At 31.5% G+C, this 16,578-nt stretch overlaps 2 protein-coding genes across 4 annotated transcripts; one reads left to right on the forward strand and one right to left on the reverse strand.

Annotated features, from left to right (window-relative positions):
• The first annotated feature begins 184 nt into the window (after positions 1–184).
• Positions 185–2,605, forward strand: LOC136219474 (uncharacterized). The gene is made up of 5 exons (XM_066006893.1): positions 185–842; positions 972–1,144; positions 1,236–1,467; positions 2,005–2,177; positions 2,266–2,605. Exons 1-5 carry the CDS (start codon positions 378–380, stop codon positions 2,348–2,350), a joined length of 1,128 nt encoding a protein of 375 aa, XP_065862965.1. The 5' UTR covers positions 185–377; the 3' UTR covers positions 2,351–2,605.
• Positions 2,459–6,817, reverse strand: LOC136219472 (nuclear transport factor 2-like). 3 transcript variants are annotated; one of them, XM_066006890.1, is made up of 10 exons: positions 6,734–6,817; positions 6,494–6,579; positions 6,277–6,411; positions 5,579–5,885; positions 4,970–5,232; positions 4,631–4,820; positions 4,255–4,376; positions 4,098–4,163; positions 3,444–3,525; positions 2,459–2,909 (listed from the first exon to the last, which is right to left on the reverse strand). In XM_066006890.1, the coding sequence occupies exons 2-10, from the start codon at positions 6,530–6,532 to the stop codon at positions 2,698–2,700; spliced, it is 1,416 nt and encodes a 471-aa protein (XP_065862962.1). In that variant the 5' UTR covers positions 6,533–6,579; positions 6,734–6,817; the 3' UTR covers positions 2,459–2,697. The 3 variants fall into 3 exon arrangements, with proteins under 3 accessions (XP_065862962.1, XP_065862963.1, XP_065862964.1); XM_066006891.1 differs by having other exon boundaries at positions 6,662–6,787; XM_066006892.1 differs by lacking the exons at positions 6,494–6,579; positions 6,734–6,817 and having other exon boundaries at positions 6,281–6,416.
• Positions 6,818–16,578: the final 9,761 nt, after the last annotated feature.

The following is a 16,578-nucleotide window of genomic DNA, read 5'->3' on the forward strand; positions in this document are numbered from 1 at the left end:
ATAAAATACATTTCTTTTAAATAATTTTTATTTTAATTAAGATTGGAAGCGGATAAACCTCTGGTAAATCTCGAACCGCATTAATCAGATAATTTATAAAAAAAAAAATTCCTTGAAGAAATAATCAAACCGGTCAACTAAATACATAATGGAGAAAATCCAACCTATAAATTTATAAATTTGACCCTCCCTTCCTTCTATTCCCATGATCATGATCAAAGTCAATGGCATGGTGGTGAAGTTAAGTATATTAAAGAGAGATCCATAAAAGTGTGACGCTATCCAACTCCATCTGCAACTATCACCGTTTTCAGCTCAACACTGAGGTTTCCAAGACGATATCATCTGCTCATCAATTAGAAGAATCATATCATATCATGTTGCATACCGCACCTTCTTTTTCATTATATAATGTGAATCATGATATCGGGGAAGAAGCTCAATCAAGGAATAATAATGGAGGAGGAGGAGAAGAAGAAGAGGTGTTGATGAGAACTGTTACTATTGGAGACAATATAGAAGTTACAGCTAGTGGAGATTTCAGTTTTGGGAAGAAGAAAATGGGATTGATTGAGGAAGAAGGAGATGATGAACAAGGAGGAGAAGTTGAAGATCTGAATCTCGAACCAGAAAATGAACCCGCAAGTCCTCCTATGTATCTCGCTTCAGGTTTTGGAATTGATTGCTTTGATATTGCTGGATCCGAACCCGGAGCCGGTGGGTTTCACTCCAGTTTGCCCAATTTTGATGAATCCGGCGATCCTGAAGACTATTATAAGCGAATGGTCGATGAGTATCCTTCCCATCCTCTGTTCCTTGCAAATTATGCTCAGCTTTTGCAGGTCCGGTTTCGTTTTCTTTTTCATTGAAATTTGGATTTGGAGTTTGTTGCTTCGAGATCTATGTTTCAGCTACTTAATTAGGAACTTGTTTCAATTAGATCTCGATTTGTAAGATCTTTCCAATGACAGGCTAAGGGAGAGCTTAATGAAGCAGAGGAATACTATCATCGTGCTTCAATGGCGGATCCTGAAGATTGTGAGATTTTATTGAATTATGCTAAATTGGAGTGGCAGCTTCACCATGTTAAAGAAAGAGCTTTGAGTAACTTTGAACATGCTATTCAGGCAGCCCCCGATAACAGGTGAGGGAAAGGAAATCAAATAAATCTAGCAAATCATAAATTCATATGGTACAATGCAAGTGACAAGTGCAAATTGTTATGCCATTTTCAGCCAAGTTCTTGCAGCATATGCCAGTTTTCTCTGGGAAATTGATGATGATGGTGATGAGTTGCAGTTGAAACATATTCAGGTCCAAGACTCAATTGCCGATCAAGATAGTAAGCCATTACTCAATGCTTCTGCCTGCAATGATCAAAATGCTGAGGAGTACTGTAAGAGCATGATTGAACAGTATCCTTCAGATTCTTCAGTCCTAAGAAATTATGCTCAATTTCTCTATCAGGTAATCTCTCTCTCTCTTCCTCTTTCTATATAGAACTTAGAAGAGTCTGTTTACAAAGATGAGTGAAATTTATTTTATTTTTAATAACGTGTTCAAACTTTTCTTTATATTTTAATAAAGCAATTTCGAGCTATTTAAATATATAAAAAAAGACCACAATAGTTATGCAACGATACGTACTAGAAACAATTTACTTTTACATGACTACTATGTGTATGTCATGTTGCAACAATTTTTTCGACCAAGTTCAGGGGCTCGTGATACTAAAATTAAAAATTTCTCTTTCCAGACTAAAATGACTTCATTTGACCTAGGCTGCATATATTTATTTTTGCCCTACCAAAACCAAAATGGCCATGGCTAGGGCTGGGCATCTCCCAACCCTTCTTAGAGGTGATTTCCCCCGACCGTAGGTGCAATGACACTACAATGCACCCTGTCTACTGCCTCCGGCTATGGTTGTAAGCTCAAGATGTAAGACTGGCAGTATGAATTGTATTTGATCCACTAATCACTCCTTAAATTTCTGGTTGGCAGACCAAGAGAGACCTTCAAGGGGCAGAAGAATATTATTCCAAAGCTGTACAAGCTGATCCAGGAAATGGTGAGATTAAATCGCAGTATGCAAAATTGGTGTGGGAACATCGACGAGACCATGACAGAGCCTCAAGTTACTTTGAGCAAGCAGTTGAAGCTGCTCCTGATGATAGGTGAATTGCCTAATTCATCTGCTTTACAAGTGCTATATATATTAACAGAAAAATACGGAGTTTGATGTAGTTTTTTCTCTGTTTCCAGCCAAGTTCTTGCGGCATATGCTAGTTTCCTCTGGGAGACAGACGAAAATGAAGAAGATAGCACAACCCAAGATCAATTTCATTAGGCTATGCTTCACTATTCATGGATTACTTTGACTACCTGTTGTTTTATTGATCACTAAATTACTGTTCCTGTAACTGAAATAACCACTAAACAGTAGGCTCTCAATAAATGCTAGCTAGAATTTAATATAAATCATTTATCTCAAAATTGCTAATGTATTTTCCCTTTAGATGTAAATATTTGGGAAACTTTGAAACAACTGTATGATTTTATATGCCCAACAAATCTAAATGAATCAGAGTCCTTGAATTATATATTTATCACTCTTCATTCTTAAATCTAATAGCTATAAATGTGCTGAAGTTCCAAAATTTTGTTCTCTCCCTTTGTTATGAAACACTAAACCGTCTAATCTGATTCGTTTTCAAACCTTCTTGATACTTGGTAACCTGAAGATGCTCTATCTTGGCGGGAAGTTGGCCTGTAATAACCATTTCCTCTTGATTTATTGTATCCCCGCTCAGCCCCTTCGTAATTACCATCCCTGCCAAAACTTCGACCGCCAAAACGACCCCTTGGAGCATCTACTGGATAGCTGCTCCTGCCTCTACCCCTTCCTCCTGTTCAGCATAATTCAGCAGTTAGACAGTATTACCATTGAGATATTATGCCATTTTGCTGGTAGAAACAGCAGAGAAAATTCAAAATCAATTCTAGCAAGAACTAAGTGAGAATTTTCTATGAGCAAAACGACATTGAATATTAGAAACACCACTATAGTTGCCATTGACAATTAATTTTGTTTTTCTGCCTAAACTTGCTATCAAAATTGAGATTATGCCCTCAAAATTTTAATGTTTACACCAAAATTAGTCAGTCTCAAGACACTTTCAGTAAAAGGTAACAAAGAAATATGGTATTTAAACTATTTAAGCAGCTAACTCGTTATATTGTATGCTTTTATTAAAATTGCAGTAATAAATATGAAAGTATCAATGGACCCCCTTCAAGACATAGAAAGAACCACTGTTAAACGAAGCTATACAGGGACTAATGGAAACTTTATGTTCAGTCATTAACATTGTTGTGTTTAAGAGTAGCTCATTATTAAGTATATAATATTAATAATTGCAAGAGAGTAAAACAGCACATACTTCCTACTCGAGATGGTATATTGCTATTTGGTCTCCGTTCTTCAATGTATACTTGCCTCCCAGCAACATATGCACTACCCGCCTGCAAACATCAAGGAGAAATCTCATTTCAAATCCAGTAAGGAGTAAATTCTGCAGGTCATGTGAACAATTTGTAGACAAGAACAGCTAATGAACTATATTAAGAAAATTGAGATAAATGTGATGTAATATTGAAGAGAAAGATTTGCAACAGACATCTAAGAATGCATCTATTCCATAATTAAAAGACTATTATGTCCAAGTTTACAACAAATGGAGAATCATGTCGCTCTTTCTTCCTCTCTGAAATTCAGAAGCCAATGCTAAACCAAAGCCAAAGAGATTATAAAACTTTACCATCATGGTTCGGGTAATGAAAGAAGAAAGTTTGTCAAAGTTGACCACTCTCCAAGAAAATCAGTAAGAGGAAGATTTCTCACGAAAAAGTACAAAACCAAAACATAAGAAAGTAAATGGAATTGGAACCTCCAAAGTGTGAACAAACAAAAATTTACAATGACAACTTTTCAGTAGAAAAACAAAAAGCAGCAGTCAGCATAGCAATTAATATCCCAAAAGTAAAAAATCATGGAAAAAAATGCTGGTTCATAGTTATAAACACATGTAACAGACCTTGACTGCATTATGAACACCAGTCATATCTTCAAATTCAACAAACGCATAACATACACCAACATCCTGCATATAAAGGGAGGAAAAACAGTTATTGCATTATGGATTTTAAGAAGAAATTAAGTAGATTCTGTTAAAATAAACCCCAAGACCGTACCTTGCGACTTCGGATAACAACCCCATCAGGTACAATTTTGCCAAAATTCTTGAATTCCTCTTCAATTTCAGTTTCAGATACAGTAGTTGGCAAGTTCCTTACATAGACAGACAGTATCTCATCTAAATTTCAAAACAATTTTGAAAAGGAAAGAAGAAAAAGCCAGTGTGAGCACTAAATACATCAAATTAAAAAACAATTATATTTAAGTTTCAAAATTAGGACCAATATTTTAGCAAATGAAAAACCAAACAAAAAAATGAAGCTCCAGCCATTTCTATTGCGTCCATACTTTTTCATGATTTACTGAAAACATAATTGTATTGGCACGTCTAAAGTGGCCAAGTAAACGTAATCAAGTACGGAAGTAACTAACCTTCATCTTCCACAGCTGAAATATCCTCGCCCATGTCTGCTCCAAGCCTATCAAATGAATTTGATGGCACAGTTGATTGCTGAGCAAGTGGCTGGGAAGTATGATTCCAATCTGAAGCAGGTGGGACAGTCTTGTTAAAAGAAGGCTGGGGAGCAGCTGATGGTGCATATTGTCCCTTAGCAACCCGTAACTTTAAAGTGAAAAAAAATAATAAAAAAGAAAAGCAAAGAAAAAGTTAGGCTGATAGGCAAGGGTAATATATAAATTTAAACATGCCTATACATTTTTATATTTGTAGTAAGCATAAAATGAATATAAATACCATGTACAGAAACATACAATGGAAGCATAAGTGTGTTTTTGGGGCTCTCCAATTGGTTCTTCAACAGAAACAGGCAACTGATCTTGAATATTATTCCCTGCACTTTGAAGAGAACCATTTGACTCAAAAGTGGTTTCCTCTGGAACATTTTCAGGCTCATGAACTTGCTGAAACTGTTGCTCTGGAAAATTATAGTTGTCGACCGCACCATTTTCCTCGGCTTCAACAGGACTTGCAAACTCCCTAGCCTGAATTTCTCCACCCAACAAATAAGTTGGAACTGCAAAAACCAGTTTGATAAGGGATTTTAGTTCAGAAAACTTTCTGCAACTGGCAAATTGGATTTTCATGTGTCTTGAAGCGGCACTAGCAAAAGATGCAAGTGTCTGTACAAACACATCTGACCAAAATGCTCATAGCCTAAAGACTATCTAAATACAGTAAAACTTCAAATTACCCCTAAATATTAACCAACCAAAAGAAAAACCTACACTTGCTGGATTCTTCATCACTCAAAGCAATACAGACATTGTTACTAACCAAAGACATTGTTACTAACCAAACCATGCATAGTAACTTGGCAATCTAGTTTTCTGCATTTAGTTATTCAGGCGAAATGATGATACCTGGCTCTGATATTGCCATAGGAGTATTCATTTTGGAATCAAGATTGTTCTGAGCTAGTAAAACAGCTGGATGATGGTGAATTGGTTCCTCATCAATGAAGTGAAAAACATCATTGAGAACAAAAAAGCCTTTCTCCTGAGGTGCAAGAAAAAATGTTTCCATAAACTTCCGCCTTCCAATCAAATTCTTCACTTGCACAGAACCAAACACCATTACAAGAACTCCTCCATTCCACGACTCCAAGGAATGTGCAGTCCTTATTTCAATTCCAGCAAAATTGAGTGACATAACAAGTGCATGAATGTGCTGGAAAAACAGAAAAAGATAAAACAGATATATTAGCTAAGGGAGCTACACACACACACACACAAACACAAAACCAATGAAAGACACAAAAGTAAATAATATTTGCTATATGCTCTTTAATTTTGATTCATAGTCTGTGCATTGTGCATAGAAACGAGTCACGCGAAAACTTGAAGAAATTGAGCATCAAAAATCAGAAAATAGGAAAACTAAATAGAGGGATATAAAATTAAAAATGCAGAAAACAACTACTCCTATTCTCACATAGATAGTTTTTCAGAATAATAACCCAAAATAAAATTGAATCGGAAAAAAAGCAATCCATTAATAACAAATTGAATTTTTCAACAGACAAAAGAGATAAATGAAGTATATAGACAGAGAGAGATACGAGCATTGTAGTGGCGTTATCTCTACAAGTTCCATCAATACGAAGCATAGTGCTGGCGTCATTATAGAACTGATAAACCAATTCCGGCTGATGCTGTAACAAATTATAGTACTGCCCGACGAAGTACGTCCCAACCTACACCACAAAATTACAAATACTAACAACATCATCATCTTCATCAAATAGGAAAATCAAAAGAAAAAAGTCAGAGAAAAACCTGAGCAGCAGTCACAGGGATGGGATAGGGAGTCGACATTTGAAAAAAACCTAGATAGATCCACGAATGACCCTCCTAGAAAAGATCTGCAAGAGTTGCAGCAAAAAGACCATTAAAAGCAGTAAGAAAAGCAGAGTAGAAGATAGAGTAGAAAGAGCAGAGACGGACCGTGGAAAGAGAGTTTAAAAAGAGGGAGAGGGAGAGGGAGAGGGAGAGGATAGAGAAGAGAGAATAAGAAACCTGGAGGGATTAGATTCGAAGAGGCTCTACACTGGTTTGTTTCCTTGCTGCCTTTTGAGTCTTTTGTTTTGTTTTGGTTTCATCTCCTCTGGGTTTTTATTATTATTATTATTATTATTATTAATTCTAATTTCTATAAAGTTGGAAAGAAAAAACTTTATACTTTTTTTCAAGTCAATCTTTATCAAGTCAATAAACATGGCATCATTGTTGTCAAAAGAAAAAAAAAGATTTGGATTAAATTACAAATTATTTTTGGGTTAATTATAAAAATAGCCCAATTCAAAGGTATGTTTATATTTTTAGACCAGTTACGACACATCTTACCAAATTAGATAATTTTGTTATTAACTTTTTTGAAATAGCTATATTTTAGTGTTATGCGAAACAACTGTTGCGGTTTTGGCTACAATTTTTGATAGATTTTCTTTATCAAATTCAATGGCAAAGGTCGGAAAGAATGTAAGTTTCAATCTTATTACATCTAAGGGAGTGTTTGGTTAGATCAAAATATGGTATGGAATCGGAATGGGAATGCTTAATTCCCTTTGTTAATGTTTGGTTATACAAAATATGAAGGGAATGAGAATCTGATTCCCTATTATATGGGAATCACCCATTCCTCCCTACACCCCAAGGAATTAATTCTGATTCCCTAATGAATTAATTATTTATCTCTCCTCCCCACTTTCACATGCCTTGCCCCTTTATCCGTCTTTTTTGTGAAGCACGTTCATAGCATCAGTCGTGATGTGTTGTCTGCAACACAAAAGCAAGAGTATGGATTTCCTGGAGAAATGAGATCAGAAGGTTCATAAAGCTCAAACATGGTTGAACAAGGCAGTCACACATGCTCCAAAATTCATCATATATAGGACTGAAGAAAAGGAAGATAATGCTGAAAATAATAAAATATTAGTTGCTTCCATTGTCTTTTCGCCCAATTAGACCAAACTAGGTTACACCATTGATTTTCAGTCGAGCTTTATATGAAGTTTCAATTCTTGAAAGAGATTTATTTTTAACTGTAAGTTATAATTGTTATTATTTAACAAAAAAATATTATATTCATTCCGATTCCGGCGATTTTAAAACTTCAAATGAAATTATATTCCGATTCCAGATACAACCAAACAAATTAAATAAATAGTCATTCCGGTTCTGATTCCGTCACATTCCGATTCCGATTCCGATTCCGGTGTTTAAACCAAACGCTCCCTAATAACATGAAATCGCAGCATGTTTTTTCATATGATTTAAAGTCTTATTGAGGTTAGAGTTATATTAAGTAGCATGTTTATACATTGAAACTTATTTGAGATGTATTTATACGATTGGATGTGTTAGAAATCATTTTATTTCAGCAACTCGATAGTTTCGCAGTCATGAAAATCTTTCGTAGTGGAAGCAACTACAGAGAAAATTCATATCAGTTATTGAATACATCATGCAGCTTTAAACTAACCACCCCTTTTGATGCACTAGATACAATAGAGATCATAGGTGCATCATGGACCTCTAGCACATCTTTATGGAATTCTATTAATATTATTAATTCTAGTCTTAATGACGGTTTGTCTAGGTAAATTCTGTACAACATCGGTGTTATCTTTTCACGAATTGTGACATCTTGACCAAATACCGCTCCATATTCCACAAAGATGTGTTTTGTCTTTAGATAATGCCATCTATCGTTAGTGTGTAGGTGGCCTATTTTTCCTTTCTAATTGGTTCACAATTTCTGCAATGAAACCTTCTAGAGCATTGGTGTTAACCCCTGATCTATAGTACGTCAAGCTGAAAAATGATAGAAAAATCGAACGTCGGTTTTTATTCCAACACAACAATCGGTATAGTTTTTTTTTTTAAATTCAAGCCCCGAACAATATTTTTTCAAAACCGGCCTAAAAACGACATGATTTTTGCCTAGGCGGATCCAGGACCCACATGTACATAAGACAGGCGGATCCAGCCTAGGCATTAAGGTTAAAATTGTCTTTTTAATATATATTCATTCTATCCTCTAAATTTCTATTTTCAAATCTAAATTTCTTCATCCCCATAATAGAATATCGAAGCAGAGAGTGGAAAAGAGCAGAATGATCAGAAGTCGGCGAAGCTTCAATATTAATGAGTTTGGCCATAGTAAACGCAGAAAATTAGTGTTGAAAAGTAAGGGCACAATCAACCTTTTTTTCAATGAAGGTCGGAGACCCTATTCCCTTCTACCAGGTAAAGTTATGCCATAACATTGGAATCTCAAATAGCTCACAATGATTAATGGGAAAATTACACAGAAATTCATCTTTTAAAAACTATTTACAACTATGTCAAGTTATAATTTTAGATTATGTCAAACTAGTAAAATCAGTAATTTTAATATATTTTAAGGATTAGAATTTATAAATTCAAGTCTAGAATATATATTCTAAGGTTTATAATTTATAAATTGGAGTCTAGAATTGTTAAACAATGATATAAAATCATAATATATAAAGAATAATGACATATTAAAAATTAAATTTACTGATATGACTTAGTTATAATTTTGTATTAATTATGATATTCATGTATTTGAACCATGATTAATAGCACAACATCCAAGTAATAGATCCATTTACATCTGGGCCGAATTATTAGATTTCCATAAAAGGGCAAGCCCACTACCATTATTGACTGGATCAACAAAAAGAAAATAGGGTCAAATACATGAATATCATAATTAAGTACAAAATTACAACTAAGTCATATCACCAAACTTAATTCTTAATATGTCATTATTTTTTATATATTATGATTTTATACCATGATTTAGAAGTTCTAGACTCCAATTCATCAATCATAAACCCTAGAAAATATATTATAGACTTATAATTTATAAATTCCAATCCTTAAACTATATTAAAAGTACTAATTTTACTAGTTTGATATAATCCAAAATTATGACTTGACATAATTGTAAATAGTTTTTAGAAAATGAATTTCTGTGTAATTTTCCCAAGAAAATAGCCTATTATCATAATCAACTTTTCTTTTTATCACTTCAACTTTCCAACGATTACACTTTATTTCCGTTAAAAAGAAAAATTGCAGACTAAGACGGGTTACCAAATTCATAAGCATACGAACTGACTGAGGGTCAGCCATATTTCGGTAGTTCCGACTTAAAGTACAAAACTAAGGGTGCGTTTGGCGGATTCGGAAACCAGTACCCATCAAAAACAAGTTTTTTGACCCACCTTCTTACCACTTGTAAACTTTTGCTGGATAAATGAATAGTTATTTAAGATTATTTGATTCATTACATATAATAGTTGATTATGTAAAGACATTTTATCTTTTAATTTATAATTAATGAAATAGAAAAAATTCATAGTTTATAATCATAAATTTTTTGTGCAATTTACTCCAATACGGCATCCAAGAAAAATACAGATCGAGAACCATTCACTTCCGATTCTGAAGAAAATCAAAATCAAAACAAAAAATATTATGATTTTACATCATAATTTAAAAATTTTACTCCAATTCATAAATCATAAACCCTAAAAAATATATTTTAGACTTCTAATTTATAAATTCCGATTCTTAAAATATATTAAAAATACTTATTTTATTAGTTTGATATAATCCAAAATTATAACTTGACATAGTTATAAATAGTTTTAAAAAAATGAATTTCTGTGTAATTTTCCCTTTTGTTCATCCAGTCAATAATAGTAGTGGGCTTGCCCTTTTATGGAAATCTAATAATTCGGCCCAGATGTTAGGCTTCTCTAAAAATCATATTGATGTAAAGGTTGTGCTAAATGGATCTATTACTTGGATGTTGTGCTATATTAATCAGAAAACATGAATTGCAACCTTTCTTAAAATCATAAAATGGCTAATACTTCTGGTCTTCTATAATATTTGTCTTTAAAATTAAGGCTCAAGAATTAAAAAATATAATTAATGTTAACTAAAAAAAACTTTGACCCTTTGGTAAATAACTTTTTGGGGACAAAATTAGATATTTGAGTCACTTTAGAGATTTTGACTAGTCAAACCTCTAATAAAGAGATGTTTGAAAGAGCTTATTGGTCTAAAAAACTAATTTTGAAAAGGCTCTTTTTATGAGCCTTTTCAATTAACTTATTGATCAATCTCTTTTGAATGACATTTTTATCCCTATTAACTACTCTCTAACCCCAAATAAAAACTTTATTATGTCCTTATTTATTATTTTACCCAAACATCTATTAACAATCAACTAAGTTTTATAAAAAAAGTTTACATAATCAGCTAGTCAAATCAACTAACAAAAAATGTAATCGACTAACAACTAATATAATCAGCTATCAGCTAACAGCTATTTGCCAAACAGGGTCATTTGTTACCCTTGTATTAATTGTATCAATCAATTAATTTTTATCTATTCCTGAAATAAAAGACAACTTAAATAGGGATATATTTGGTAAAACATCAATTAATATACATTTATCGAATCAAAACGTCAAACATTATGGAACAATAAAATTTCTCTAAAAAGACAAATATTATGGAACGGATAGAGTAATTCTTTGATGGGTTAATACAAATATATGCCCATATATCAAATAAAAAATCTAAATCTCCCTCGTAATTATTAACAACAAACAAATATATCTTTATTTGAACGGTAAGCTTATTTGGCATAATTCTATTCGTCTAGTCACCACACCATTAAATGTATATTTGTATGTCGTTAACAATTACGATGACATATTTATCTGTTTATTTGATATAGGTGGGATGGTAGGTGAGGTGAATGTAATGTGAAGATATTTTTAATGTCATTTAAAAATATAAAAATATATTTAATTATTTATTTAATATAGAGACATATATAATAATACAAACAAATATAAAAGCATATATCTATATTAACCCTTTTTTTTTATTATCTACCACTATTCTTATCGGCTCTCTTTTTCATTAAAAACTAATCGAAAACCCGTGCGATTCACGGGGTATGAAACTTTTATATAATTTAGATAAATAAATAAATTGACATATTTACTTTTAAATAATTTTATATCATGCTATGAAAAAAAATTATATTATGTATATTTGAAATTAATATATATAGTTTAATGATAATTCAAATTAAATTAATTTTAAAAATAATTGACTACTTTTTTTATAGAATTTTAACTAAAGATGAATGATTTATTTATTTTTACAAAATTCAATGATTTGTACTTTTTAGGAATTTTAATACATTTTCATATTCCAAATATTATGTGAAACAATAATAATAAAATAGCAGATTAATTAAGAAATATATTAGAATATAATAAAAGATCAAAAATTGAATTAAACTATAATTAAAATTAAATATTATATTTACGATACAAAAGAATTACAATATAGGTTAAACAAAAATTGAATTAAACTACAATTAAAATTAAATATTATATCTACAATACAAAAGAATTACAATCTATGTTAAAATGGAAGCATCATCAATATATTATTCTATAAACTATTACAATCAATACTTTTCTAATGTTGCATATGAAGAAACTTTATCAATTCAATATGTTACATATAAAAAAATAAAATTCGTAAGAATTAGTCACAAATTCATCTTGATGATAATTATTTTGGTTGATGGAATTTCATGATCACCAAGTATTCGAATTCAATTATTCATTATGCTACAATAACCCAATATATCTAATTGAATCAGTTTAAGATGATGATTTCTCCTATTTTCATCTCGTAATATCTCATCAAGACATTCGATCAATTTGTTCTTCATTCTTTCATTATATAGAATATCAGTCATACTCGCAGATATCACTTATTTAACTTCATTAATATTTTCTAATAATTATATATTCTTGAATTTTGTAAGTAAGAAAAACAAACAAAAGAATTGAAAAAAAAATGAAGGGACGAAAAAGATAATTAGGAGAGAACCATCTTCCTCTCGGGTTTTTTTTTAAAAAAAATAAGAGAGAATGTCGAGACATAAGCGTATAAGAGGAGATTGAAAATATTTTTTACCCATTAATTAAACACTTTATTTTTTCTTAATGAAGTATTAAGTCCATAAATTAATTTTAGTTAAATAGAATTAAATCGCGATTGTAACCACTCAGTACAAAAAAAACGTTTTATAATTAATATGTGAAATTAATTATATTAATTAGAATCATTATGCTCAACATTTGAGAATTTGAAGAGATTCAAATAATAATATTTTCTTAATTAATATTTTTCAATAATTTGTCCTATGATCATATTTCATTTTCATCTGTTAAAAACTCTTGAAATACTAACAATTTTATACGAACCATAATATAATAGTTAAAAATTATATAAGCCAATGTTGAAAAAACAATTATCTCAATATCCATAATTAATGTACATTTTTAGGATTTTTAGCATCAAAATTTATTTTTATTTACCTTGATTTTGAATTCGTATCTAGCATAATCCACATTCTTCAAGAATAAACATCTTATCAAGCGTATTAGACGCTTACAATCTCCTTGTCTAGAAAATTGGAAAAAAATAACTTCTTGATAATAATAATAATAATAATATAACATAATTTATATTGAAATAAACTTCATTGTAAGTATAATATTCCAATATCTCTTTAATATTTTATTTAATATGTCTCAAACTTCAATGAACAACTATCGTGTGAAACTTTATATATATTTGTACCAAAATGCATAAAAATAAAAAATACAATCCATATCAATTAGCTAAACTCAAACTAAAAAAATGAGTGGATTTCAACATGTTCCGAATTAGAAAAATTAATCTAACTTCAATTAAAACTAAAAATTGAGTTCATAAAAAGCCGAAAATCTAAATTTTAGTTAGAGTTAACAATCAAAACGATAACACCTAGGAACATATATAAAAAAGAATGCAAATATACAAAATCTTTATTTTAGTCATTTTAAAAAATAAATAAATAAAAAAGAAAACATTGATAAGGTAGCGAGATGTATGGAATCTGGATAACGACATAAATGGAATTTCATCTCTGAAATTTGAAACTATAACAACAATTGTTTAATAAAAATAAAACAACAACACAATTGAGAAAGCTAAAAATTGAATTCATATAAAGCCGAAAATCTAAATTTTAGTTAAAAGTTAGCAATTGAAACAATAACACCCAGCAACATATACTAAAAAAGAATACAAATTTATAAAATCTTTATTTTAGTCATTTTGAAAAAAAAAGACAAATAAAAAAGAAAACATGGATAAGGTAGCGAGGGGTATGGAACCTGAGTAACGACAGAAATGGAATTTCATCTCTGAAAAATGAAACTATAACAACTATTGTTTAATAAAAAGAAAACAACAACACAATTGAGAACAAAAATAACTACAACATATGAAAAAAAATTGAATAATTACCTTGAGAAACATAAAATTTCTTGTAATTTTTAACACTTTTGTGTTTTCCGGTTTTAGTTGTTCATTCATCTTCTATTTCTGTCGAATTTCTTCAATTGAAGCTTGAAGCTATCAGTTTGAAAAAAAAAGACAAATAAAAAAGAAAACATGGATAAGATAGCGAGATGTATAGAACCTGAGTAACAACAGAAATGAATCTGAAAGATGAAACTATAACAACTATTGTTTAATAAAAATAAAACAACAACATAATTGAGAACAAAATAACTACAACATATGAAAAAAATCGAATATTTACCTTCAGAAATATAATACTATCTATCGTGACCAATGAATATAATGGTGGAATACTATCTATCATGCTTTATATAGAAGTTTATTTGTGACTTTTGGATTTCCTTTGCTTTGTGTTTTTTCATCTTCTCGTAACTATTGCTTTCTTTTATTATTTAATTAATAGGCTAGTAATTATTTAATATATTATAAATATAAATTTGTTATTTTTAATTAATTAAATATTTATTTTTAATTAATTAAATATTTTTAATCTGATTTTTTTACAACGTTGACAACTCATCAAAAAGACCTCTAAAACACTTCTTCTCATTTCTCTCTGCTTCCGTAATTATATATAGTATAGATTCTTTCCGGTTTTTTTTCCTAAGAGAACTTTCCACTTATTTAGTTGGCTTGTATAAAAAAAAAATTGAATTAAATTTTTTTGTTAAATTTTTTTGATTCTTCTAAGGATTAATTTTGTTAGATTTATAATTTAATATTTAGGTATATATTTTACATGAATATAATTTTGAAATTTAAAGATTAACATATAAAGCTTTTTTTTTTTTGAAAAGGATTAACATATAAAGTTAAAAATTAAACTTTAAAGATTTATAATTTAATATTCAACTGGATTTGTTTTTGGTTAAGGCACTGAGTTGGATAAAAGGTCGGGGATGGAAGAACTTTATTGTCGAGTCGGATTCACACTTACTAGGATATGCTCTAAAACAAGAAACTAACTACAATTCTTCTCTTGATCTAATAATTGGTGATTGCAAATCCTGAATAAAAAGTATTAGAGATTGTAGTGTCAATTTTATTTGTTGGTCAACGAACTAACTTGCTCATATGTTTGCTCAGGCAATTGGTTATGTGTCTAACTATGGGGAGTCAATGTACTTTTTCGATGTAATAAGAATCTTGTGTCGAAATTGAGAAATTTATGGCTCAAATCTTTAGTATTTTGGTTGTCGTTATCCTTGCTTCTACCGTGACATGCTATCAGACGAACATATGCAGGATAGCCTAGAGCTCCGATCAATTTACGTGAGTCAAGGAAATGACATATTGGCTGTGTTGATGGTGATCCTTTGTTCTCGGATATCATAATTGCTCCAGATTTGGTAGAAGAATGGTCTCAAGCGTGGTCCAATGCTTTGGTTGTGAAAATTTTGGACCGGAATGTGGGTTATATTGCGATACGGAACCGTGCAACCGAGGTATGAAAAACTGAAAGGGGATTTACGATGATCGACCTCAGTTGTGGCTTCCGTCTGGTTAATTTTGATAAGTTGTTGGATAAAGACCGTGTTATTCAGGATGGCCCGTGGTCGGTTCAAGGACACTATCTAACGATTCAGACTTGTTCACCCTCCTTTGTGCCCTCTACTACTTCAATGGACTCAACACTTATTTGGGAAAGATTCCTGGAATTTCCGTTAAAGTATTATCAGGAGGATGATCTTATGTTGATTGGTAATTCATTTGTTAAAGCTATCAGAGCTAATAAAGGAAGTCTCGAGGGAAGTTTGCTCGGGTTTGTGTCGAAGTTGACCTGAAAAAACTCTTTGTTGCTCAGTTACGCTTGAATGGTTGTATCTATCACGTCGAAGATGAAGGACTTTATACTGCTTGTACTAAATGTGGGCGTTAAGGCGTGTTCTTATCCCAGTATTATGAAAGGTGTTTTAATATACTACTATAGAGAATCCTGTGGTTGGCAGGACTGGCGGGCTACTACCAAATGCATGTTCTGAAGGGCTATATGGTGAATGGATGCGTGTGCCTAAAAGGAAATATGATCCTTGTGTCAAGAAACCATATATGGGAACGACTTCCCTAACTCCCTAAAGGCAAGATACTAACACTCATTCAGCAATTGGTAAATCCCCATCTCTACAGACAAGCTTTTCGGCACTGACAGATAAAGGTCAGCTAACCAGCTGGGCTTCCTCCTCTTCGGGTTTTGCTTTCACTTCTCCTAGCACTGGCAATAAGGCTACCTTTAAGGGTCGACTTTCTGGTCCACTAAGGTTTCAGGATACAAGGTTGCATAATGTGTTCAGTTCTCTTATTGATAATGCGGTTGACGCCTTGATGCGCCTCCCGTAAAGGAGACTCACTAAGGGATAAGTGTACCCCGTCGTTAT

Source organism: Euphorbia lathyris, chromosome 2 (genome assembly GCF_963576675.1).
Source record: "Euphorbia lathyris chromosome 2, ddEupLath1.1, whole genome shotgun sequence".
NCBI lineage: Eukaryota > Viridiplantae > Streptophyta > Magnoliopsida > Malpighiales > Euphorbiaceae > Euphorbia > Euphorbia lathyris.